Raw genomic sequence first — 28,000 nt, forward strand, 5'->3', positions numbered from 1 at the left:
TCATTATTTAGAGAATACTTTATTAGTTTCTGTAATCAAACCCATGTAGATAAGACCTTACATATTTAATACAGTGCGTCACCCCTGTACAAATGGAAAAAATTAAGTTTAACGTTTCTAGACCAATATGGCTGTTAATTTCTGTACAATGCCAACTCAACACAGTAAACTGGGATACTTTTTCCAAAGTTGACAGCACAGCTAAAGTTTCCAAAAATTCAAATTATATATATATATGTATATATATATATATTTATATAAAAAGACCAATAGCAGTATGTTATGCATCAATAGCAGCAACAGCTTTTCCAGGTTCTGCAGTCATCTGAATAAAATTATAGAGACATCCAGCACACTCCATTTAAAAAAAAGGTGGGGGGGGGGAAGGTAAAAAACAAAACCCCAGAAAATTGCAAAGTTCTGTTACTGTTGTGGTACCTGGCACCATTTTTTAAAATTAGCTTCTGAATCATCATCTGGAAATAAAACATTCTAGAATAACATCATTAAAAACAGCTCTGATAAAGCACGGTCACTACTACGTATCATAAAGCAGGTACAAGATATTTTACATTCACAGAGGTATGATACAGTACTGTCCTATATCTATAATACTAGAGGATACAATTAAAAAGGCATTATTTGAGACTTGATTCTACTTTTCCAGCAGAGGGCCCAAAAGATGGCATGACACAGCTCTGTAAAGAAATGCACCTTCTTAGGATTTCCTTTAATTAGTGGCACAGTTCTAGGTACTCACTGTTCTTCATAAACACCAGCTAAAAACTGGTTTAAAAAAAAAAAAAAAAAGAAAAAAGGAAAAAAGAAAAAAAAACCCAGAACCATGGGATTCATACAAAGATGACTGAGTGGGGCAAGGAAGACTCAACCTAACTAGCATTTTACCAAATCTGTCATGTTTGAATGGTGACAGCTCCATGGAAGAAAGGAGATGCTAAGTAGCGCTTCAAAGCTTCGGACCACAACCAAAACAGCATCATTTCAAACAGAAGCAGTAGCCAAACACTGCTCACTGTGATATGGTTCAAGGATGCTGATATCAGTATTTAATCATCTGCTCATTCATCCAGGAAGAAGGGGAGATCAGTTACTACTGTACTTTGATTGTGTTCGACTCAATCACCATGTTATAAAAATAGCAAGCTGCCATAACAAAAAATAAGGCTCCTCTATCCAGCACCAGTTATCTTCAGTTCTTCACCTCCAAGCCTACAAATGCCATAACCATATCCAAAGAACATAAGGGAGCAAAAAAACCGCATCTGATGTATTAGCTGGGACCATCATCACACTGTTCAGGCTGGGCTATTCCTCTGCTGTGTTATTTTCCTTATATTTTTGGTGTTTCATCTAATCATAAGGATTTTTAGGTCTAAATTATATGCACTCAAAAAAATGGGTGCATATATTTATATATAAATTCTGACTGAAGATGTGTGGCCATCAACCGAGCGCATGTTATATAGTAGGTACAAGCTTGCAAAGCCTCATTTTTACTGGTACAGCAGCTATGTGTCAGTGTAAATTGCTCCTATGTCCCTTGTGTATCTCCAAGCTCTGAACAGGATAATGTCACAGACCATTTTGCCCCTTTGGCTGCTGGCATTATCTGACTTAATCCTCCATGTTTTCCCTCCCCCCACCCCCAATCCCCTGCAATAAACCATAGCCTTTAAGATTTTGTTTCTTCGGTTTTGATCGCCTGAGGTTTGATTGGTCCAGTTCTAACAGGTTTGGTGGCTATGGAGGGTGCAGGGGGTGGCTTTTCTTCTACTTTTTCCTGACAGACACCAGGAGGGTCGGTCAGTGTTTCAGGAGGTTTACTTGAATCACTGTCCACTTTCTGGGCTTTGCCTCCTATCTGTTTGCTCTGTTGCTGTTCAGAGAAGAACCGTTGCGTGGACTGAAGAACCTCTGCTCTCTGCTTTGCCTTAAAAAATAAGAAAGAATAACTGAAAATACTGCAGCATTACCAAAGCCTGTCAAATCAATCTTGGTTCAAATTCTTTTACCAATCACAAATCAGTTTTCCCCACACTGGTTTGGCCAAAGCCAAAAGGTACCTCATTGATCTTTGAGCTTTTAATGCATAGATTTCTTCCTATTTTTGAAATATTCCATGTGATTAAAAAAAAAAAAAAAAAAAGGAAACCACAGGACCACCTCCCACCACCTTTTCAAGGTTTGCCCTCTCATAAAATAATAAAATATAAATTGCTGCTGATTTGTATCTTCTCTGGAACAATAAGCTTATTGATATTACATTTTATTTAGGGAACCTGTTTGCAAATCTGAAAACATACATGTAACACTTAAAACTTCTAGTTATCAATATGTGGTCTACAATAAAATGAAAAGGAAGCACTTATATTGTGGCATTACCAACACCTAGGACCAAATGTCTTGTGGCTGAGTCCTCTTCCCACAGCTCTCTTCTGCAGGGGAAGAGCATCAGAAATTAGTAACTACGACTTCACTTGATCACTAAGTTCTGATAGCTCCTACCACATTCTGAGCTGGTAAATAATTTCTTAGTTTTGACTATGTGCCCCCAAAAATATACTTACGTCAATCTGTAAATTTTACCACTGTAACATTCACAATTAAAACTTAACTTTCCATCCTTCTTGCACATAAAAAAAAAAATGCTTCATGTTCTACAGGTAACCTGTACTATCCAAAGATCTGAAGCAATTTTCAAGAAGCTTGTACCCTTTCCCACCCCATTACGATTATAAAGCTCTAATGTTATTTCCAACATGGGAATATGTGAAAATCAAGAGCCAAGGAGCCAGAAGCAGAACTGGAATCCAAGGCCAAATAACTTCCGAAGATTTTTACTCACACTGGTATTTCTAATTATAACAAACAGATGGAAATCCTAGGCATACAGCCTTAATAAAAGTAGATAATTATTTAATAAAAGTTTTGCTGCTGGGTAGTCTTTAGGGATTACTCAGGATCAGAAACACTAGGGATGTCACCCCCAGAAACTTTAATCAATCAATCCATCAATCAAATTTTCGAATAGGATTATCATAAACATGTTTCTAATTCAGAGTAAAGCATTACTATGCACATTTCCCTGTTTGAAAGCGGTAAGCTTTTCTTTCTTCTAGTCTGATCTCATGACATATATAGTGACAAAACAGGCAAAATTACTAAGATCCCTGAAAGTCAAGCCTAAAGTAAATATAGAAATAAATGGATTCAACTGGCTGTACTGGCAGACATGTAAGGTTTATGCTACAAAACTGTCCCCACACAGACTCCTAAAGGCACTCTTTCTGCATTAGCAAACCCCATGTTTATCAGTGCCTTTCATCATGAAGGATCCCAAAGTGCTTTTCTGAGTTCTTCATCTACAACTGCACAATCCACTGTGGAATACAGCCACCTCATGTGGCGGGCCAAAAAGGCTATGAAAACAGTTTGAGAAGAAAACTGTACTTCGATGACTCATAATGGAAAAAATACCAAGATAGGTAACACATCTTACCCATTCCAGAGTTTTCATATAACCATGATTTATATTTTAAGCTGCTGGGAGGAGGAGAGTCAGGGGAAAGGGGGGAAGAAAATTAAAAAAAAAAAAAAAAAAAAAAAATGGGGAAGTCTATAATAATTCATATTACTTCTTCGCTATTCCAGAAAAAATTTTGCATCTAAACTCAGATCTCCCTCAAATATTTATCTGATAACAATTCATTTGGCCACAGTTTAAGACATTAATGCGTTTCCTGACTACAGTTGCAAAAAAAAAGAAAAAGAAACAAAAAGAAAAAAAAGATGAAAGGAATGGGAATGGGGCAAAAAAAAGAAAAAAAAAGGGGGAAATGAATAAAAGTAGTTAGCTTGGTTAAGTCTACTAAGACAATGAATGCCTGGATATACAGTTATGGGTCCAGAGGCATTTTAAGACATGGTTCAGAGACAGATTCTTGATCTGTTGGCTGTTAACACTGTACTAACCTTCATGTCTTGTTCAGCCTTCAACGCAGCCTGGGCCTGATTACCTCTGACTCCAGATAGTGATCCACAAGGACCCCTGGCTACATGTGGCAAACGAGCATGGCTCATGAGGCCTGTGGTCAGCGGAGGAGGCATCTGACTGGCCAGTGCCATTGGTGGCCTCTGAACAGGCGCTGGGAAGGTGTTAGTATGTGGGGCTCTTACCAATGGAGGGACCAGGTTAGGCTGAGAGAGAATCTGAGTGAAAAAAACAAAACATACAACATTGAACTGTTAAAAAAAAAAAAAAAAAAAAAAAAAGAAAAAAAAAACTGCCAACTAGACCAGGTTGGCTTATCCCAGAGTAAATCTGTGCCCATCCTACCAGTGAAAGGAAGTGTATGGATTGTGCCACTTCATTAACAAGGACAAAGAATAAACAGGCCATGCTTGGAGAGTTTAACAGAAAAATTAGGCAAAGCATGCTATGGCACTTCAGTTGGTCCTAGCATCTCAGTTGTAAATTCTGAAGGGGGGGATAAAGACTTTTAATTAGGCTATCTTTTTAAAAGGTACAGTTACAGAAAAGGCACACACCTGTAACAAATGTAATCTGAAGATAAATAAAATCAATACTAATTCAACAAATGTTAATTTCTCAGGAACCAGTTCTAGTTTGTGAGAGTTCTTAGTTAGTCCTTTTATATGATCAGCAAGGGGAAGAGAAGCCAATATTTTTATACATATATTAAAACACCTTCTTGGAAATTTTATCTCAATTGCACATAAATATCTTAAAAACAAAAACAAAAACCAACTTTAAACCTAGAAAACTTCAAGCACTGGGACCCTTCGCTGAAAAGTCAACTCCTTAAAAAAAGTTAAAAGGAAAAGGACTCAAATTATCAGAGCTGTGTGGGGAATCTTAAAACTATTTCTCTTGTCTGCTTTAGAACTAAACAATTACTATGTCTGGCTATAAATCGCAGACTATCTTTATAAAATAAATTTATTGTTAAATTCAGAAACTATTTTTTATTAAAAACTGTACTTAACTGGCTAACATAAGGCAAGATCACAATTTATCCAGATTAGCAACTATTTTTAAGTCAATAATACTCATTTCTTAATTATATCTGCCCACCTGGGGTGCAAACTGTGTAGGAAATGGTTGTGTCATTCTCACAGTGGCAGGGGCTGACTGGAACTGCTTCTGGTAGACAATGCTGTTCATTTTGCTGGACTGGCTGTTCGGACTTGTAGAAGTAGCCCTTGGGAAGAAGCCGTTACTAGTCAGTATAGTAATACCAAGTAAATAATGCTGTTAGATTTTTGCAAACACTGTTCTTAGTATTTTCATCATACTTGGTAGTTGGTAAAAATTACTGTGATGAGTTACCAAAACATTCTGGTAGAAGAGAGACATTGGAGGAGCAGAGGTAAGAAAGGATACCAGTTACCAGTTAAGATTGGCTGGTTTGAAACCCGCTTGGACAATATTTTTTAAAAAATTAGCCAGGTTTGGTGGCACGTGTATGTAGTCCCAGCTACTCAGGAGGCTGAGGCAGGAGGACTGCTTGAGCCCAGGTGTTTGACATTGCAGTGAGTTATAATCATGCCACTGCACTCTAGCCTGGGTAACAGAGTGAGGCTCTGTCTCAAAAAAAAAAAAAAAGAAAAAAAGATCTGCTCTGTAACAAAAGAATTTACTTAAAATATAGTACAATAAACACATTTCAAATAATTTAAAAGCTTAACATTTTAGACAAAACTATCAAAAAGAATGTCTTAATAATTCCTTTTCTGCTTGGAAAAGGGATTATGTCACACAGGACTGATAAGTATTTAACAAATAGTGACCAAATTGGAATTTCATAAGCAAATTTAAATGCCCATTTTACCGGAAGGGACTAGATGTTGGTGTGGTGCTTCTACCAGCGATTGGAGGTGTGCCTGGTTTTATATCAATGCCACTTCCAAAGGCTTTTAGTTCCATTTCAGACATCTGAGGAAAAGCATAAAATAAACTTAACATTTCTTTAATTCCATAAGCTAAGTGCTGTGTTTACATGTCCTATATGTGAAGACGTAATCTAGGAAAGGGCAAAAAACCTTAGTACAAAACTCCTATAGTCAAGTATTATGGAATTATCAGACCAAAGAGACTTGTAATAAAATAAGCCCAAAGACACTATAAATCCAATTCTTCCAACAAATTTGTGAATTCTTTGTTATTAGGTAAAAACTAGATGGGGCCAAACACATTAAAAGTAAACAGATAAAATGTAAATACACTGGGGTTTGAGATTTGTTTTGCAGGGTGGTAAGAACCGACACATTTTAGTTTTTTAGATAACACAAATGTATAGATCTGAACACACTACCTTAAATTCTCAAACAACCTGTGCAAATGTCTCTTTACTTACTTTTCCTGTGGTTGCAATCATGCTATGCTGTGTTCCAGCAGGAATTAATCCTCTGAAAGGCTGGCTTACTTGTGCAGGACGGCTCAGACTCTGAGCCTGTGCTTGGGGAGTGGTATGCTGTAATGGGGGCTGAAGAGTCTGAGGCAAAGCAATTAGAGGTTGCCCTGTAGATCCAAAATTAGGCAAGGAAAGCTGGGATGCTGGTAAAGGTACTGTAACCTAGAAAATAAGTAAAGAGAAACTGAAGCAATTTGTTTCTGTTTACTGCAGACATACTCATACAACTATACACAACTCTTCAAATACTTTTGAGTAAGATTTAAAATAGAACACATCGGCTGGGTATGGTGGCTCATGCCTGTAATCCCAGCACTTCGGAAGGCCAAGGGGGGCAGATCACGAGGTCAAGAGATCGAGACCATCCTGGCCAACATGGTAAAACAACATCTCTACTTAAAAAAAAAAAAAAAAACATACAAAAATTAGCTGGTTGTGGTGGCATGTACCTGTAGTCCCAGCTACTTGGGAGGCTGAGGCATGAGAATTGCTTGAACCCAGGAGGCAGAGGTTGCAGTGAGCCGAGATCGCACCACTGCACTCCAGACTGGCGACAGAGCAAGACTCCGTCTCAAAATATAAAAAATAAAATAAAATAAATAAATATAACACATCCATCTACTAATATATTTCACATATTTCTTTTGCTTAGTGACTACAAGTTGAGTATCTCTAATCTGAAAATCAAAATCCAAAATGCTCCAAAGCTTTCTGAGAGGCTGATATGACACCACAAGTAGAGAATCTGACACCAAGTCCAGGCACGGTGGCTCACGCCTGTAATCCCAGCACTTTGGGAGGCCAAGGTGGGTGGATCACTTGAGGTCAGGGGTTTGAGACCAGCCTGGTCAACATGGGGAAACCCTGTTTCTACAAAAATAAATAAATAAATACAAAAATTAGCCAGGCATGGTGGTGGGCGCCTGTAATCCCAGCTACTCGGGAGGCTGAGGCATGAGAATCATTTGAACCCAGGAGATGGAGGCTGCAGTGAGCTGAGATCGTACCACTGCACTCCAGCCTGGGTAAGGGAGATTCAGTCTCAAAAAAAAAAAAAAAAAAAAAGAATTCAACACCCTACCTCATGTGACAGATCAGTCGAAGTGCGGTCAGAACTTTGTTTCATGCATAAAGTTATTTAAAATGTTGCTTAAAATTACCTTCAGGTTATATGTATAAGGTATATATGAAACAGGAATTTCAGGTTTAGACAGGCCCCACATCCCAAGACACCTCATTATGTATACGCAAACATTAAAAAAAAAAAAAAAAAAAAATCCGAGACACTCCTGGTCCCAAGCATTTAGGTAAGAGACACTCAACTCTCAACCACATCTCCATTCTTCTATTAAAGGTACAACGTAGTTTAGTTAATGCTACTTGTAGTGAAGAAAATAGAAAGTGAAAGAATTAGAACTATCTTTGAATTTATCCACAGGACATGTCAAATAATCACAAAGTACATGGGGACACAATATAAGTAGTATTCACAAGTTTCCAAACAGATATTTTACATAATGTTTTCAAGGCTGGTCAAAATGAGCTATGAGAAGAACAAGAATCTCTGTTTTCATATAAACACTGTATTTAATCTGAATGTCAATAAGATATTCCCGAATTATCACTACCTAAAATAGCAAACAAAAACAGTTATAAGAAAATGACTAATGACTTGTTCCCCCACCAGCCCTCCACCACTTTTAAAGAATAAGCTAATGAAATTATTAGAGGAGATAGTTTTAAACGCACCATACACTTATCACTGAAAATTATTATTGCATTCATACACTTAAGAAAGTATTTGCCATTTATACTCGATCACACTCTGCCACACTGTTGTATGTATGCTAACCTGTCAGATGGGTCTTTGGGAGGCTTCTCCCTAGCACTAATGGGTAAGCCACCTAAATCACACTTACATGTAACTATATTCTGGACAATGGTTTTCAAAGTTTTATATTCATGGAATCCTTTGCTAAAATAGAATAAATAATTACACGGAAACCTAGCAGCCAGATGTGGTGGCTCAAGCCTGTAATCCCAACGCTTTGGAAGGCCGAGGCAGGTGGATTGCTTGAGCCCAGGAGTTCAAGATCAGCCTAGGGCAACATGGCAAAACCTTGTCTCTACAAAAAATACGAAGAAAAATTAGCCAGGCATGATGGCATGAGCCTGTAGTCCCAGCTGCACAGGAGGCTGAGGTGACAGGATTGCTTGAGCCTGGGAGGTGGGCTGCAATGAGCCATGATCACATCCACTCTGACGTGGGTGACAGAAAAAAAATAAAACCCCCCAAACCAACAAAAAACCTAGAAGATGTAAAAATACAGGAATGACTGAAGTAGGGGGTGATGGTGGTGAGAAGAGGGGTCTCATGAACCTGAAATCCCTTCTATGTGGACCCAATGGAATTCTTTATGACATCTCAGTGAACAGTTTAATGACCACTCCTCCATCTTTCCTTCATGGTTCAATTTAAATTTCCAAACAATCACAAAAGCAATAAAAATAATAATAAAGAAAATTGAGGAAATTTACCATGCCATAGTTTACCTGCTGGAGAGCACTTGGTGACTGGGCAGTGTTATAAAAATTTGTCTGACCAGGCTGTTGTACTTGTCCAGAATAAAGATTTGAAGCCTGGGTAAGATTTGCTCTAGCCTAGAAAAAATTTTGTAAGAAAACATGAGTAAAACTGAAAAAAATTTCAAATTCAGAGACGGAGATTATGACTTCAAAGCAATGTCTAGCAATTTTTAGTATTAGATAAAATGAAAGGACTTTGTTTTTTTCATTGCATCTTTTAACATGTTTTCTTTTAAAAATGTTTCCTTAAAATGATCTGTGACATAGGAATACAATGAGTGTGCACTGTTCTAGTCCCCTGACTTACCTGGAGAAGATGTGTGTCAATCAGCTGGGAACCTCCTAGTCCTGATGCCTGCCCCAGTTGATGTTCATACAATATGGGAATAGGCTGGGTATTTGATGTTTGCTGAAAGGCAAGACCAGATTGTGCCTTGGCAAGTTCTTGGTGTTGGACAGTTGGAAAGTTGTGAATAGCAGTCCCAGAAAGGACCACAGATGGCTGGGATAAACTGCTTTGCATAAAAGCTGGCTGAGATCTACATAAGGATTAAAGAGAAAATATTGTTAGAATCTCATCTGGAATCTGAAAATCTTAACAATGCAAATCCCAAATGACCCAATACAGTCATGTGCTACATGACATTTCAATCAATAGAACACATATATATTGATGGTCCCATAAGATTATAAGGAAGCTGAAAAATTCCTATCACCTAGTGACATCATAGCTGTTCTAACATCACAGAACATATGACTCAAGTGTTTTTGCTGGTGCTAGTATTAAATATAAACAAACCTACTACAGTCATATAACAGTGCAGTACATAGTTATATACAGTACATAATATCTGATACTGATAAAAAGAATTATGTTACTAGTTTATGCATTTACTATACATTTTGTTACTTTAGAGTGTACTCTTTCTACTTAAAACAAAAAACTATAAAACAGCCTCAGGTAGATCCTTTAGCAGGTATTCCAGAAGAAACCATTGTTAACATAGGACATGACAGCTCCGTGTGTGTTTCTGCCCCTGAAGACTTCCCAGTGGGACAGGATGTGGAGGTGAGGTAGATGAGAGTATATTGATGATCCTAGCCCTGTGTGGGCCTAGCCTAATGTGTGTTTGCATCTTAGTTTTTAACAAAAAAGTTTAAAAAAGTTAAAAAAAAAAAAATTCAAAAAACAGAAAAACGTTAACAAAAGGCCAGACTTTGTGGTTCATGCTCACAATCTCAGCACTTTAGGAGGCTGAGGTGAAAGGATTGCTTGAGGCCAGGAGTTTAGACCAGCCTGGGCAAGAGAACAAGATCTCATCTCTACAAAAAAATAAAAAATTAGGTGGGCACGGTAGCAAGTGCCTGTAGTCCTAGCTACTTGGGAAACTGAGGTTGGACAATGGCGTGAGCTCAGGAGTTCGACGTAGTGAGCTGTATGTGTCACTGCACTCCAGCCTGGGTGACACAGACCTTGTCTCAAAAAACAAACAAAAAAACAACAACAAAAAGAAAATATTTTTGTGCTGATGTACAACGTGTTTGTGTTGTAAGCTAAATGTTATTACAAGAGTCAAAAAATTACAGTAAGTTGAGGTTGATTTATTAAAGAAAAATTTGTTCTTACAAATATAGTGTACCCACAGCGTACAGTGTTTATAGACTCCACAGTAGTGTACAGTAGTATCACTCGCCACTCACTCACTGACTTACCTAGACCAACTTTCAGTCTTGCAAGCCCCATTCATGGTAAGTGTGCTATACATGGTAAGTACCATTTTTAATCTTGTATGCTATCTTTTTATTGTACTTTTTCTGTTTAGATTGTTTAGATTTCTATGTTTAGACACAAATATTTACCACTGTGTTACAACTGCCTACAAAATACTAAGTACAGTAAAATGCTGCATGCATTTATAGCCTAATTAGACACAATAGGCTGTACTCTATAATAGCCTAGGTGTGGAGCTGCAGGCTATACCACCTAGGTTCCTGTAAGTACACTCTATGATGTTTGAAAAAGGATGCATACTTCAGAATGTTTCCCCATCACTGACACTTGGCTGCACTCTAATTAGCTCAGAAATCAAGAAAAGAGGCAGAGAATATAGACTGTGTCTAAAGCAACTTATTTCAAGATTTAAAGCCCTGTATACAAGGAAGCTTCATATGTAAAAGTCCTGTGAAACGGCCTGTTCTCCCTGAGAAGTGGATTGCTCTCTCCTTTCGAATAGTGAGAATAATTCTCTTTTTGTGTTCAACACAATGTTGAGAACAAAATATCTTTTTCTCTTTGGCAACTTTCTAATTTATAGCACCAATAGCCCCAACTTTTCTTATTTGTATTTCATTACTTCCCCACATATATTTTTAATATAAATGGCCTAGCCTCAAGATCTTTATGGAATAAAGCACAGTAATAGTTCACGTCAGAATTACCCACAAAGATCAAGCAAGCAAACAAACAAGAACACAAACCAAAATCAAACCAAGCCAAAACACACCCCTCAAAACAAAACCATAATGCCAGAATCTAACTCCAGACTTCCCTATCATCTCTGAGGTGGATGCCTCCAGTCTACACTTTTAAGATGCAGAGATAAAGAATAAGCAACTAAATCAAAAGTAGTGGGTTAAAGAACATTATGCTTTGTTGTTTTATTAAAACTGACCTATGTGGCAGGAACAAAATCCACTAAGAAAGAATGCTAGTCTAGGATCATAGCAATCTTTACAGTATCTACTTATAATTTATGTTTCAAACACAAGGTAAGAAAATATGAATATACTGTTATAAACTGTCCTGTCTTTGTAGAAGCCAATTCAGAGACTCCCTAATAAATACTATGCTGATTAGGTTAAGTAACAAGCAAGGAATGTTTAGGGATAAAATAACTGCTTTCAAAATCTAAACCTGTACTTTCCAATGTGGTAGCCACTTGCCACAATTACATATGTGTCTTATATTATATTTCTATTGACCAGGTCTGGTCTTAAAAAGTCTGTCTTCTAAGACAATTAGTGAAATGGGGATTACAAATACAGTACATTGCTACTCCACCTCCCATGGCCTGTGGAAGATATTACTAATTAATCACTGTACTCTTTTTCACAGTACTGAAAAGTGGTTGTAAACTTTTCAACAGTGTTTCAAGCAGCCAATACAATTAAAAGGAGACTGGCTTGTGAGGTTAAATCTAGCTGCTATTCCTGTGTCAGAAATTTTCAAATTTTATTTTTAATATAAATTCCAAGATAATCCCAAATACAAGACTTCCTTTAGCTTCTAGTTGGGGCAAATAGTTTTACTTCTAATGGGAGAAAATAACGAAACTACCTGAGAGTAAGATGAGGAGGGAAGACCTACAACAGCTATATACGTAACGACACAGGTGTATTAAATTTTACTAAAGTATCTTTAATTAAAAGGTAAAAATAAAAGCCACATTTATGAGGTTTACTAATGACTCAGCTCTCTGTTAAGAAAGTTTCATTAGCTGAACCTGGCTTCTCTAGGAGTATCATTATGGTAATATAAAACATACTGTATTAACTGATGACAAGTTTAATCTGTAAAGTATGGAAATTCTATCTGAACTCACTTCTGAAAACAAATTCCTAAAAACAAGTGCACAGACTTCCTAAACCAAGTGTCCTGAATGTAACTTATTTTTCTTTCTGATGATTTAAGGCCACCATTAAGAGGATGGATGACAGCTATGCCATGAGGCACTGCTCCTACTATCTGACTCTTACTCTCACTCTTCTTCCCTCATTAAATTGGAAACCAGAGACACTGAGGGTTGAATCCAGGCTCTGCCACTTTATATATAACCTTAGGTTAAAACAAAACAAAACAAAACAAAAAACCCTCACCCTCTTCAAGTCCTAACATCCACATGTTAAATGAGGAGGACTTACCTTCACACAGGTGGCTGTGTGAAGACTAAATTTAGTTAATGTATGTGAAAGGCTGAATAGCTATCATATATAAGGAAAGTTCAAAAAAAATCAGTTTTCATTATTTCCCTAATTGCAAAGGTAACTTACAGTGCATCTGAGTGAATTTTTGGAAAAAATGCTTTCTTCACTACATAGCATATTTGTCACCATTACTTCCATGCTTTGATATTCTACCCCTCTCTGTTCTGTTATATTCCACCCTGTCCTATACCCCCTAACATAATGTAGTTAACTGCCATGCCTCAGCTCGTACGTAGAGGAGATTCAGATATATATAGCTGTTGGTAGCCAGAAGGCACACAGACTTTTAGGTTCTTTAAGCAGCTATTTTCTATAATTTCTAACAATTTTGGGGTTGCTGTTGTTCACTACTTCAAAAGGTTTTGAAGGCTGACTTTCTTTAATAAGGTATGGTTGAAATTACCAGAGGCTGAGGTTCATGACATATAATCAACATGCTCAACTAGCCAATGTGGCTTATAGCAGAGTCATCCTAGGTCTTTTTGGGAAGGAACAGTTATGGATTACGGCAAGGAGGATCAGTAGTTACAATGTTTTCAACATCACTACAAAAGTAACTTTTAAAGCATTTACCTATATGGTTGAAGTGAAGAGCTGAACAATTCCTGAGCCTGGGAAACAGCAGGTCCAGCCCCCAAACTCAGTTGGGCTTGATGCTGCCCTTGCAGTGGTGCATAAATAGGGATTGGAATCTGCTGAACTGAAGTTGGCTGCAATGCATTGAAAAAGTATGTAAACATATTATATATCAACATCATACAAATAAATCATTAACAATGGAATATAAAAATTTGAGACATGAAAAGAGTAAGATGAATACTATATATCAGTTCCATTTTAAAACAAAACTGAATGTAAACATCTAAATTTCCCTTTCAACCCACTACTTATTCTACATTGTTAATATTAAGCTCTGGTAAATTTGGGGAAATTTTAAAATTTTGCTTATAGAATATCAAGGTAATCAAGCGTCGCTTGTAATTTCAGAGTCTATTATTTATGTTCCAAGGTAACTATTATAACCACAGAAATGCGAAGGAACAAACATAGGATGGAAGAAGTCTTTGATATTACCTGAGAGAGACCTGGTTGGAAACCCTGTTGTTGAGCCAAGGATGGTGGAGCCAATCGCGCATGTTGGGTATTAAATAAATGACTTGTGTCCATATAGAAGGCTGGGATTTGAGCTGTAGACCGTCAGGAAAAACAAGCAGTAATAAGTGTCCTAATTTCAGAATTTTCCCAACAGTATATAAAAACCAAGTTTTGTAGCAGATTCCAAATTAAGTGCACCCTCTGAAAATTAATACAGCCATGGAAAAACTAAAAACGTGACAAGAGGCAAACGTGAAAAGATGGAAAACTTCTAGTAGACAGGTAACTAGTACTTGTGAAGGCATGAGAAAAAATTTATATACTGCCAATGGGGTATAGATACTCAGATTTTGTCAGTGGTAAAATTTCACATAATCTACTAAAATTGAAAACGAATCTACCCATTGAACTGGCAATTCTACTCCAATTTTAAACCTACCTACTAGAATCTAGCAAAATATTTAGAGGATTGACATTTAATTTTAAAAGTTTGGTATAAAATTCTAAACACATTTCTATGTATGTACATACTACTTTGTGACTTGCTGTTTTTTTTTTTTTTTTTTAACAGTCTCGCTCTGTCACCCAGGCTGAAGTGCAGTGGCACGATTGATCCCAGCTCACTGCAACCTCCACCTCCTGGGTTCAAGTGATTCTTGTGCCTCAGCCACTTGAGCAGCTGGGTGTGTGCCACCACGCCCAACTGATTTTTGTATTTTTAGTAGAGATGTGGTTTCACCATGTTGGCCAAGTGGCTCTTGAACTGCTGGCCTCAAGTGATCTGCCCGCCTCAGCCTCCCAAAGTGCTGGGATTACAGGCATGAGCCATGGTGCCTGGTTGACTTGCTGTTTTTATACAGTAGTATGTTCTGCGGAACTCCACATATTACAATGACGAGACAGGGTCTCACTCTGCCAGGCTGGAATGCGGTGGCATGATTATCACCTGGCTCAAATGATTCTCTCACCTCAGCCTCCCAAATAGCGGCAACTACAGGCATGTGCCACCACATCCAGCTAATGTTTAAAATTTTTTTGTAGACGTGGGGTCTCACTATGTTGCTCAGGTTGGTCCTGAACTTCTAGGGTCAAGCAATCCTTCTGCCTTGGCCTCTTGAAGTGCTGGGATTATAGGTATGAGCCACCACGTCCAGCCTATATATTGTTTTTAACTTGTCATTATTAGAAATAATACTGCAATGAATACCCTCACTTAACTCCTCTGATAGGTTAAGTGTATCTATATGAGATTCCTAGCTAAGAAACTGTTACTACAGTACGTATGTACACTTATAGCTTCCAAGACACTTTTAAAAAGAATTACGTCAATTTAGGCTGGGAGAGGTGGCTCACGCCTATAATTCCAGCACTTTGGGAGGCTGAGGAAGGAGGATCACTTGAGCTCAGGAGTTCGAGGCCAGCCTGGGCAACATGGTAAAAAAACGCTGTCTAGACCAAAAATGTAAAACAAACAAACAAACAAAAAAATTAGCTGGGCATGGTGGTGTGCTCCTGTGGTCCCAGCTACTTGAGAGGCTGAGGTGAGAGGATCACTTGAGCCTGGGAGATGGTGGTGGCAGTGAGTCAAGACTGTGCCACTGCAATCCAGCTTGGGCAACAGAGCCAGACATCATCTCAAAAAAAAAAAAAAGAATTACGCGAATTTAAATATTTACAGCAATGTACTTTAAGAGCCTTATGCTTAGCTGAAAGGTTAAGAAGAGACAAAAATAGGCATTTTAGTCTTCAATTTCTAAATTCCTTACATTCAAGCCTAAAAACATTACCTGCTGCAGACTGAGACACATAAACTTGCGGACTCTGTTGTTGCTGGGCAATAAGGGAAGGCATACAGCTTAACTGTGAAAAATGACTTGCAGAAGGCAGGCTGCTTGTCTGCAACTGCTGAGGTTTCACTTTACAAATATTTGGAGGGTCTGATGTGGTTGTAGATTTTGTGCTCAAAGAAGAGGTAGTGTATGTACCAGCTCCTATATTTGGGGAAGCAAATAAAGGGGAAAACAGAACAAATTTAAAAGTGTTGCTATTGCTCACAGTACTAACCAGAAACTGCAAAATTAATGTTTCTACCCATCACGTACTTATATACTGCTTCAGGCCAAAAGTAGATGAGGTAGCTTACAAAACAAAAGAGTAATTATCACCAAATGCAAATATGACTAGAAAATATGGAACAGTAAACAATAGAAAATTAAAACAAGAAACAAAACACAAAATTCATAAAATGAGGCCGAGAGCCTATATAACTGTTATAGTTTGGCCAGAAACGACTTGTTTTTTAATCATCACAAAGAAGAATAGCATACATAATCAAGAGCTTCATTCACTTATTACCATAGATACAAGGACACAAAAGGGAAAAGTGCTATCCCTTAGAAATAATTACGACTATACATGGGCCTTGAGAGATCTCAACTGGTCCTAAAATGCCACATATACTTAAGGCTGGATTTCTCTCTCCTGTAAAAACTGGCCCATGTTGAGGGCAGGAGTATAAGACCAGCCTGGGGAACACTGTAAGATCCTGTCTCACACAAAATCAAAAAATTAGCTGGGCATGGTGGTGCCTGTAGTCCCAGCTACTCGGGAGGCTGAGATGGAAGGACTGCTTGAGCCCAGGAGTTTGAGGCTGCAGTGAACAGTGATGACGTCACCACACTCCAGCCTGAGTGACAGAGCAAGACATCATCTCTTAAAACAAAAAACACAACTCCAAAAGCAACCAAAAAAACAAACAAAAACAAAACAAAACCACCTGGTAGATAGTAATATCTTTAAAACAAATGAAATAAACTACTTAATAAGTAAATAGAATTATAAAACTCAGGTGTTAGGGTCCATTAGTTTTATTGATTAATGAGCTATTATGACTGTATTACTGGCCCAAAATGTCAATACTGGTATTTGATTAAAAAGTAATGTATAGTTATCATTATCTTCAGATGATGTTCTACCTGAGAGTGGACCAAAATTCAAGTGCTTCTATCCTTCTAGTAATTATCTACCAGTAGGATGACTAGGTAACAAGGGCCTTGTTTAAAAAATTATCCTAGTCAAGCATAGTGTAGGAAATCTAGACCTGGGGAAACAAGTTAGTTGGGTTCCAAAGAAAGAACTAGGAACCATTATTTCCAGACCTTCCTACCACACTCTCCTGTTTCCTTTACACCACCTTCACTAACCCCTCCATCTCCAAGTAGACTGGGGCTCAAGCTAGTCTAGTAAGCGTAAGAGAAGATGCCTTGGCACATGAGTGGTGGAGGAATGCTAGGAAGGGTTGTTTTTTTTTTTTTTTTTTTTTTTTTTTTGAGACGGAGTCTCGCTCTGTCGTCCAGGCTGGAGTGCAGTGGCCAGATCTCAGCTCACTGCAAGCTCCGCCTCCCGGGTTCCCGCCATTCTCCTGCCTCAGCCTCCTGAGTAGCTGGGACCACAGGCGACGCCACCTCGCCCGGCTAATTTTTTGTGTTTTTAGTAGAGACGGGGTTTCGCCGTGTTAGCCAGGATGGTCTCGATCTCCTGACCTTGTGATCCGCCCGTCTCGGCCTCCCAAAGTGCTGGGATTACAGGCTTGAGCCACCGAACCCGGCCAGGAAGGGTTTTAAAGTGAAAAGAGATATAGGTGGAACACAGTTTCATTTAAAATTTTAATGCAGCGTAGAATCACGGGAGTTTGTGTTAATACATACTTCTGATTACAGACAATATCAAAATAACTTGTATAACCCTAAGACCAGCTTTTTGGTAACTAAAAACAGCACGGTGGGTTGGAATACTGAAAAGCAATATTGAATGAGAACGAGTCAAATTAATTTATATCACTGGAAAGGAGCTTCCTACTGCTTTGGAAGCAGATAATACTGAGAAATTAATACTTGAAATTAAATTTTATTTTTTCAACAGAAGAATCTTGGTTCTACATATGGTAAAAGGAAAAGGGTGTATTTTCTAGAGTCAAGCATTTTGGAAACACCCGTGTTTCTTGAACTGTAAGGCCTCCAAATAATGAAGTTCAGTGAAAAGATTATGCAATAGTGAAAATTTAAGAAAACCTAAGGAAAAAGAACAAGAAAAGCACCTTCTAACTTTGGGCACCAACGGACTCTCCTAAAAAACAAAATAAAACAAAAACCAACCCAAACTAAAGCCAAAACCAATGGATTACATCACTCAAATAGCAGAGGCTGAAAATTCTCCATCCCTAACTCTTTACCAGAAAATATGTTACCCCAACAGGTTTAGGCCAATAGCACCTTCAAATTAGACACAGATTGTGAAACATTTAAAAAAGGTGTGATTCTCTGTTATTTTTGAGCTGATCTAGTTAGTTTATATACATAAAAAATGACAATCAAAAGGTGAACTTCCTAGAAAAATTTAGAGGAAAATGACACTTTAAAAAGCAATTACTGGCCAGGCGTTGTGGCTCACGCCTGTAATCCCACCACTTTGGGAAGCCGAGACGGGCGGATCACGAGGTCAGGAGATCGAGACCATCCTGGCTAACACGGTGAAACCCTGTCTCTACTAAAAATACAAAAAATTAGCCGGGTGCGGTGGTGGGCGCCTGTAGTCCCAGCTACACGGGAGGCTGAGGCAGGAGAATGGCATGAACCCGGGCGGTGGAGCTTGCAGTGAGCCAAGATTGCGCCACTGCACTCCAGCCTGGGCGACAGAGCAAGACTCCGTCTCAAAAAAAAAAAAAAAGCAATTACTGGCCAGGCATTGTGGCTCATGCCTGTAATCCCAGCACTCTGAGAGGCTGAGGTGGGAATACTGAATACTACTTTTTTGGGAGGGCTGGGTAAACAAGAAAAGACCATAAAAATTGTTAAATAATGTAAGATATTTAAAGAAAGAGTACAAAAAAGTTCTACCTGATAGTGATGTTGTAGGAGTGACTGAGGCAACAGGAATCTGGGGCATGGATGCACTTGAGAACGAATTATAATTGGCAGTGCTTGGTCCACTGGCACTACTGCTGACTCCAGTTGCAATTGGAGGTGCTGTGGAAGTTACTGGAGACCCCTTTTCCCTTACATTTGGAGAATTCTCCCATGCCTTGCGTGCAGACTCCATCTGCAATAAAATGGACATTTCTTATAGTAAAAAAATGATGTTAATACACAAAATACGTACTTATATACATGTATCAGTATTTAAGTGCCACATATAATCTTTCAAAAACCACGCACACACAAAGATATTTAAAGAAAATCTAAGACCCTAAGACCCTAGGGATTTCAGACTTTCCATTTGCCTCTTTATCTTTGCTCCATTACTCAAATTGGGAGTGTGAGAGTGGGGCTTAGTTATATTTCTACAGAGAACTTGTTGATGGTTTTAGAAAACAAGTCAGTATACTTTAAAGTCACAGCTCCTGTATCATTTAAACATGAGCCCCTATCCCTACCAGTGAATAATGAAAGGCCCTTCCCAGTAAATATCCATTCTCTCCATTGTTTCTTTTTACTCCAATGCTTCTTAAATGGCAAATGGCAGGCATCTTTTGGTTGGCTGCTTCATGCTCACAGTGTTTTAAAAGGCAAGATAACAAGATAGGTTTTAGGCTTGGGTGCAGTAGAAATGCTTTTGTTTCACATCTAGATCTCAAGCATTTCATCTACCAGATGTAACCATTTGCATTTATGACCCCTGGTTTCAGGTGTCTTTTCTTCTCCTAGTTTCTTAAAGGGCAGAAAATGGCCTTATTTCAATCTAGAGCAGCACTATTTAGTAGTTTTCAACAGATACATATGTAAGTGCAGATCAAATATGTAATTTTAAATTTTCTAGTAGCCACATTTAAAAAAGTAAATACAGAGATTATATATTTATTTTGAAAACATTTAATTTAACCCAATATTTATAATATTATAACTAAAACACTAATGAACATAAAATTGAGATATTTTATAAATTTTTTCAATATTAAGATTTCAGATGCAGTATATATCCAACATAATCTGTAAGATTCAGCTGCAATGACTTACGTGAGAGGAACTTTTTCAAGTTACATATTTAATACCACTTTGTGGGTCCTTAAAGTATCAGTTTCTAAAATTTTATTTTGGTTATAAGAATTTTGAGAAATAGAGGCTGGGCATGGTGGTTCACGCCTGTAATCCCAGCACTTAGAGAGGCCGAGGTGGGTAGATCATGAGGTCAGGAGTTTGAGACCAATCTGGCCAACATAATGAAACCACGTCTCTACTAAAAATACAAAAAAAATTAGCTGGGCGTGGTGGTGTGCGCTTATAATCCCAGCTACTCAGGAGGCTGAGGCAGGGGAATTGTGTGAACCCAGGAGGCGGAGTTTGCAGTGAGCTGAGATGGTGCCACTGCACTCTAGCCCGGGTGACAGAATGAGGCTCCATCTCCCACCAAAAAAAAAAAAAAAAAAAAAAAAAAAGTTTTTGAGAAATAGTACATAATTTACCCTGCCTTCCTTTAAAAACACACTATTCGTAATTTAATCTTTTCTTAAGACTTATCATTGGATATTTAAAATATAGAACACTTTTATATTTGAGAAAAATCTAAAATCTTTTCTTTTCCTCAAAATCACCTGGTTGATTTCAAATGTGTTTTATTTTAAAATAAAAGCCTTGGGGGAATTTAGGAAGTAAGCTATAAGGTAATTTACCTGGACCATCTGAGATTTTGTGGTTTAGGGCAAGTTGACAGAGTACAATGTCTTTCATGCCAATTTTGTTTTACTAAGAACATATAAATTAAGTTATAGCTAATCAAACTTACATAACATATAGGCCACATGTATGTATACAGGCCACAGTTTGACTTGATTCCATTCCTTAAGCAGAAAGATAATTTAAAGTTTTTATTTTTGGAAATTCAGTGAAACTAAAAGTACAATTAGTTAACTATACTCATTTTTTCATATTCTGTCAATGATGTCCATAAAAACTTAACATTGTCAATAGGTTCTTGGAAACTGTGACTTTAAGCACAACAATGTATAATCAATATTTTTTCTCATAAACTTTAGAACAAGTGGCACTGAACCAAATGATGCTATTCTATGGATCCACTGTACACTGTTTTGCTTACAGTTGCAGTTTCCATGAACCCACTGATAATAAGTAAGAATTTATTATGTAATATAACTTTTCTATGCTTTATATATTACTACAATAAAAAGGACATGGCAGAGGAAGTAAAAAATAAAGAAATCAGAGGTTTTAAGCTAATGCAATTTGATTTAAATTTAATTCTCAGTGTATATATTTCTTCTTGGAATGTTAAAAGCATAAGTGAAAGGCAAAGTTGAATAGGTATTCTAACGAAATAAATACTGGCTTAAAAATAATTAAAGATGACACTATATTTGCTTATGTGAAATTAGATTATTACCTTGCTAGTGTAATGACAAAAACCATATAAGTAAGACTAAATAAGGAACGCAGATTGAGACAATCATTCAAGCCAAAAGACAACAGAAAAGGCTGAACAGGAATTGGCAGTAAACAGTAAAGACTGGGCAAAGACAGGGATGGCACAAAGCAGAAGCTGTTGCCTTATAAAATTTTACGACCTCAAACTTACATTTTTGCTAAGCCTCTTACAAAGAAGTTGGGCAGAGAGGGGAGAAGATAAGGGGACAAAAGTAGTATGAGTCCAAAATGAATACTGGCCACACTGTAAAATAACAAAGTTCCTGTGATCCCAACTGAAGACCATCAAAGAGATTGTCAACCAGTGCAACATCAGGAAGCCCTACCATATTAGAGATTAAGGACTTGCCTGGATTATGAACAAAGAACACCAATGAGATTATTAAATAGACTTAAAAAAATCTTCCCTTGGCCAGGTGTGGTGGTTCACACCTGTAATTCCAATACTTTGGGAGGCTGAGGCAGGTGGATCGCTGGAGCCCAGAGTTCAAGACCAACCTGGGCAATATGGCAAAACCCCATCTCTATTAAAAAAATTTTTTTTTAATTAAAAAAAACCTCCTTTAATTCCATGTTTGCACTTTTTTAAACGACGGACTACTCCAAAGATAAACTGATTTAAAACACTCTCAAACAACACAACTGTAAAAAAATCATTAACATAGCTCAAAATTACAATAGATTAAAAAAAAGCCAAAACATTTTGACATCAAAAAGTGCTGAATCTCTTTTCCCTTCTTATTAATTATCCAAAAAACATCAACTGAAAATCTTCTGATGTCATTTATAAAGCATACGTGTTAATTATCTTCCCATAAAATAATCATACAATGTTCATTCAATTCACACAAAACTTACAGCGAAGACAAACAACATTCTTACTATTATCAGTACTTAATATTTTGGTCACAATCATAAAAACATGAAATTATAAGATTGCATTTTTTGTATACAAACCCATATATCCAAAAATTATTAAGATATCTGGGAGGAACTTAAACATGGAAAAATACTCTCCTATATTTTTAAGAAAAAATTCACAAGCATAATAGGTCTCATTTTAAATATGAGGATATCACATCACCACTTAGTGGTATCCGAAGCTAATAAAACTTTAAGGTATAATTTGACATCACTCTAATTCCTCAGCTTAGTATTGTTGCTTACCACATAAATCTAGTAAAAATACCACACGAATATTGTTAACTTATGTACCCTTGCATGCAACAATTAAGGACTCTTAGAGATGAATGTTGTACATACCTTGAAGGTGAGGCTGAAAGTAGTGGGAGGAACTGAAGTTAGGCTGGAGCTCTGTTGTATAGTCTCCCTCTTAGGGAGGGGAAGGGTGTTGGGCAGGGGCACCTGAAAAGGTAGGCAACACATATCACAATCTAACTATGTGTCTACTATGACAGCCCCATTAAAGACAATGCTAAGGTGTTCTAAGGGTAGTGTTTAATTTTCATCAGAGCTAACAGAAATATGTGATTATTTAAGAGTCACATTGTGTTTATAGTAGTTGGTAATTAAGGATATCTCAGATAAAACTTCTGAAGGGAAATTATTATCTGTCTTTTCATACGTAAATTGGCAGAGAGTCTGCACCAGATATAAGGTGTATACTCAGAAGGCAGTGCTTCTCATATTTTAATATGTACATAAATCACCTGAGGATGCTGATAAAATGCAGATTTTGATTCAATCGGTCTATGCTAAGGCCTGAAATGCTGGGTTTCAAACAAGTTGCCAGGTGATGCTGATGTTGCTGGTCTACAGGCTGCATAGCAAAGCTCTAAGGAATAAAACCTTCACCATATATAGGGCATCTACTGGCTCCAACCAAAAGTATTTAACATGACAGCAAAAATATAAAACATTAATCTCTTTCCTGCAATACGGTAAACTTTTTTATAACAAGATTCAGGAACAAAAGTAATCTTGGGAAGAAAGTATGGACTATTAGCATCACCTAATTATAATAAAACTGTTCTGCTATAGTAATAAAATTATGGCAAATATTGTTAGAAACTCTAAGATATTAGAAACTCACTGCCTTTATCTCTGGATCTTGGGACTTTATTATGTATTACGTTTTGGATGGTTCATTCAGTTGTTCAGTAAAAATAACTGGGATGCTTGAGAGTATTAAGATAATTACTTTGTGATACTATGGACTACCTAATGGAGATTCTTTCATACATGTTGAAAGCAGCTGTGCTATGATAATCCAAAATGCCACCTGCATTTAATCTTCAAGACATTCAAGATACAAGATGACTATACTATTAATACTACTAACCAACATGTATCAGTTAAGACCATAAAAAAAGTGTATTAAGCCCCAATAAGAGAAATAAGCCATTTTCAAGTATAATTTAAAAAGACAAAAGTTCTATGTACAAAATGGAACCCCCAAACAGATAAGTGAAAGAAAAAAGGACATCTCAAGAGGTCCTAAATTTTTTCCCATGTAGGACATTTGTTTTTAACTCGACATTGAGTTCAGAATCACCAACACACTTGGCACAAGTAAGCAACACTGTGAAATCCTTTGAAACTGATGACCATTTATAATGCTCCCTGACCCAAACTGATCTTTCTGTGTTCAAATATACACTGGCTACACTGCTAACAATTGCATGCAGACTGTTCACCTATATATGAGACTAGGTCTCTTGCCTCCACTAGTTATCAGTATAGAAGTCACTCAATTGATTAGCCTTATAGATCACACAGAAACCATCAAAATGCTCATCTGGATATTTTCAGTGAATTTTAAGGGTTCTGAGAATAATAATTTTTTCTTCCTTATTCATATTTTATAAATCATTTTCAGAGGGTAGTCTGGCAAAAAGCATCATATACTTTAAAAACCAATATCGTAGAAATATTCTACGTATTTTTAAAAATGAGAAAAGACACAAAGTATAATCAAACTTTATTGAGATTTTACTGATTGAATATTTCATAATCTAGACAGTGACATCACAGCACTTAAACTGAAAGGAAGTCTTTTCTTCCTTCCCAAGTCTTCCATTATTTTTCACAGGAGGTATAAGGAGTTAAAAAAAGAAAAAATATATATACACACATATATATTTAAACCACTCTCATTTTAAAAAGTGGGGGGTGGGTGGGGTGGGGAGGAAAGTTGAACAAATCACATTAATCAGCTCCTAGAGAGCTCTCAACACCAGGAAAAAATGTGTGACTCACTCCTTTCTAATCCTTTTCTCAGCTACATATTTAGTACAGTCCTTCAGCTGAACTACAAAAATTGGATCAAGTGACCCCTAATGCAGCTCACCTTTCTAAAATTCCATATACTTGATGCTAGAGGGAAGAATAGAAAGCATAGAAAAAAAGAAAGAAGATAATAAAGATTTTTGTACTCAAAATGATAGTTAAAGCTCTTTGTGACAGACCTTTAAATAGTTATCTGTAAAAGATTTTTTTTAAAAAGGATGATCAACATTTTAGTCTGATACCCTTTGCTTATTATAGAAGGTTATATTTAAAACAGAGAGCACTAACCAAATTTCCATCACATCCGCTCTCCAAAATAAGGACCATGCAAATAACTTTTAAAATGTTCTTCTAAATAAATGACACTGTACAACTATGGCAAGCTACCTAATGTTTCTGGGCTAACAATTTTTCATCTGTCAGTAAGTGAACTAAGCAAAATGATGAACTGTACAGACACTTAAACACAACCTTGAACTATATTAGTAACATGGTTGCTCTAGAAAACTAGGTCCTAAGTTACAACATGACTTAACATCACCTTATATTAGAGCATCTCAGAGTGTTTGGTGTACTTATGTATACAACACATTATAGCTCAATCTACACAAAAGGAATGCTGTTAACACATTGGTATTTTTTCTTTTTTAAAGACATACTTGATTCTTTGGGAATTCTATAGTTGTCTTTTAATTCTAATTTTAGTCATCTCAAATAAGTTAAGTTTCACTTAATTATAAAAAGGTTTTATATAAGAAAACAAAATCACCAACCATTCATGTTGAATTTGTAAAATGTAAGAGCTAAAACAACTTCTTACCAATACCAGGTTAATAAGATTAGTATTTATATGAAACCAAGCCCGCACACCCCAAACCTTCATCTTAAATGGAAAGCAGATGGCTTTCAGAGGAAAAATAAAAAACCTCAGCTTTGATTACTTTTACTAATTATATTACAGCACTCCTAAAAACAGATTTACTACCAACTCTTTCCCTGAGCTAAATATTGATCGCTACAGTAAATAAAACATGAAATAATGTACTAGATAGTAATAGCCAGGTTCCAATCCAAACTTGCCACATCTCAAACTGATTACTTACATTATTAACCAAAGTATCCTCCATCTTTGTGTTATTAGTAGCCACAGTGTTAGGCAGAGAAGAAGAGGGTGTAGTATAGTCTGTTACAGACTCCTGCGAAGTAGTAATAGAAAAAGAAAACACATTTTAAACTGAATTAATTGCTCACTTTTTTTTTTTTTTGAGTCTCGCTATCATGCGGGCTGGAGTGCAGTGGCATGATCTCAGCTCACTGCAACTTCTGCCTTCCAGGCTCAAGTGATTCTCGTGCCTCAGTCACTGAAGTAGCTGGGATTACAGGAATGAGCCACCATGCCTACTTAATTTTTGTATTTTTAGTACAGATGGGGTTTTGCCATGTTGGCCAGGCTGGTCTCGAACTCCTGGTCTCAAGTGATCTGCCTGCCTCAGTCCACCAAAGTGCAGAGATTACTAGCATGAGCCACCACACCTGGCCAAATTGCTCACTTTCTAATGATAGCCTAATCGTTGTAAAGTTGTTCTGGAAGAAAGCAGGAGAAGACAGCAGACTCAACTCATTCAATTAATTAACTAACAATGGAATAATACGACACAGACTCACCATCAAAATGACAGCATTTCAACTACTGCTGCATTCTTGTACATTTAGTACCAGGAGACTCTGTCAATAGTACCAAATATTTATTTCTGTGGGTTATTAAAATAACCTTTTATGTGTTTCCCATGTTCATTCTATAGCTCACTATCAATCACTAAGATCTTAGTTGTTGCAATTACTTAGGTTTTAGGGTATATGCCTTGTTTCCTGTCACAAATCTCATTTTGAAATATAGCAGAGTAGGACCACATAAGCTATTATTTATATGATTTCAGTTGTATGGCAATTAAAAAGAGAATAATATTCAGATAATATAAAAAATTGCATGTAACTTTTTTCTCAGTGAGTTTATGTCCCAGAGTCAACATAAAATGGCAGATAGGTTTGCTATTCCCACAAGTGTCAGTTCCCATAGTTAATCAACATATCTTGTCTTAATGAGTATTTTTAGATACATGTTTCATTCAATGTGGCTCCTAAATGTGAGTTAACAGCCTCTAGTGCTCAACCAAAGAAACAGTTATCTGTTCCAACTATGAAAGAAAACTGACTATACTGGAGTTACTAAGTTCCTGACTTTAGAATGTCACCAGTGGGCAAGATAAAGTTCCACAGTAATTCTATTTATATTAAAAGTGATACAGAGCCATCTTTCAAAGTATTCCGATTTTGTGTAGATGTTTTTCACTTTAAACTACTCAAATAGTCCAGAATTTAGAGTAAGTTTCCTCAAAAAGAAATATAATTTGCTATAAAGAATTTCTCTAGATTACATATGCATACTAGGAAATAAAATCTTCTTTGTAGAAATAACCTCTAGAGTTATATGCCTCAGCAGGAAAAAAAAAAAGCAGACTGTTGCTGTTCTTCTCATTCATTTTAGACATGGTTTGCATCTACTGAACTGGAAATCCCTACATGTGGCTTACCTTTGCATTAGTACCATATTCTGCAGATGATACCGAGATCATTGTTCCTATTTCAGCAGACATTTCTGAGACTGCTTTAGTTTCCTTTGTCGTGACAGGATCTGTGCTTCTGACTGTAGCTGGGCTTGGTTTCTCTTGTCCTTCTGGCTCCACCTGTTGGGCATCTTTTACTTTTCTATTTTTTAATGAACGTTCCTTTCCAATGGGACCAGGTTTATGTTCTTTGTTTTCTACTGGACTCAAATCTGGAAGCTAAAGTCAAATGTTTATGACAAAACTATGTTTATGATAAATGAATATCTTTCATCATTGCATCATGATCAAAGATATTCATTAAAACTAAGTTCAATTTTAAAACTATTATTTGCTCTTCATGTTATTGGCCTTCATAAAATTTTATCTGGATTATAAAGTATATTTACCTTCTGGGCTTTGATAGGTCCTGCCCGTGGCTGCTTCTGCCGCTGTTCTTTAGGTTCAGGTATCTTGTCAGCAGATTTTTCCGAAAGCACAGGAACAACTTCATTTTCATTTCCATTTGAAGCTGGAGCACCAAACTGAATTGTATCAGCTCCAATTTCAAGTCCACTTTCTTGACCATTCTTCG

General features: G+C 37.0%; 1 protein-coding gene across 1 annotated transcript; it reads right to left on the reverse strand.

Annotated features, from left to right (window-relative positions):
• On the reverse strand, positions 1-28,000 carry LOC105554138 (protein PRRC2C-like). Its single transcript, XM_012000445.1, has 15 exons — positions 27,816-28,000; positions 27,394-27,645; positions 25,906-25,998; positions 22,817-22,918; positions 19,016-19,217; positions 15,908-16,111; positions 14,100-14,212; positions 13,599-13,735; positions 9,349-9,580; positions 9,009-9,116; positions 6,399-6,617; positions 5,874-5,977; positions 5,117-5,243; positions 3,994-4,230; positions 1-1,951 (listed from the first exon to the last, which is right to left on the reverse strand). Exons 2-15 carry the CDS (start codon positions 27,454-27,456, stop codon positions 1,694-1,696), a joined length of 2,199 nt encoding a protein of 732 aa, XP_011855835.1. The 5' UTR covers positions 27,457-27,645; positions 27,816-28,000; the 3' UTR covers positions 1-1,693.

This window comes from Mandrillus leucophaeus, unplaced genomic scaffold (assembly GCF_000951045.1).
Source record: "Mandrillus leucophaeus isolate KB7577 unplaced genomic scaffold, Mleu.le_1.0 Scaffold629, whole genome shotgun sequence".
Lineage (NCBI taxonomy): Eukaryota > Metazoa > Chordata > Mammalia > Primates > Cercopithecidae > Mandrillus > Mandrillus leucophaeus.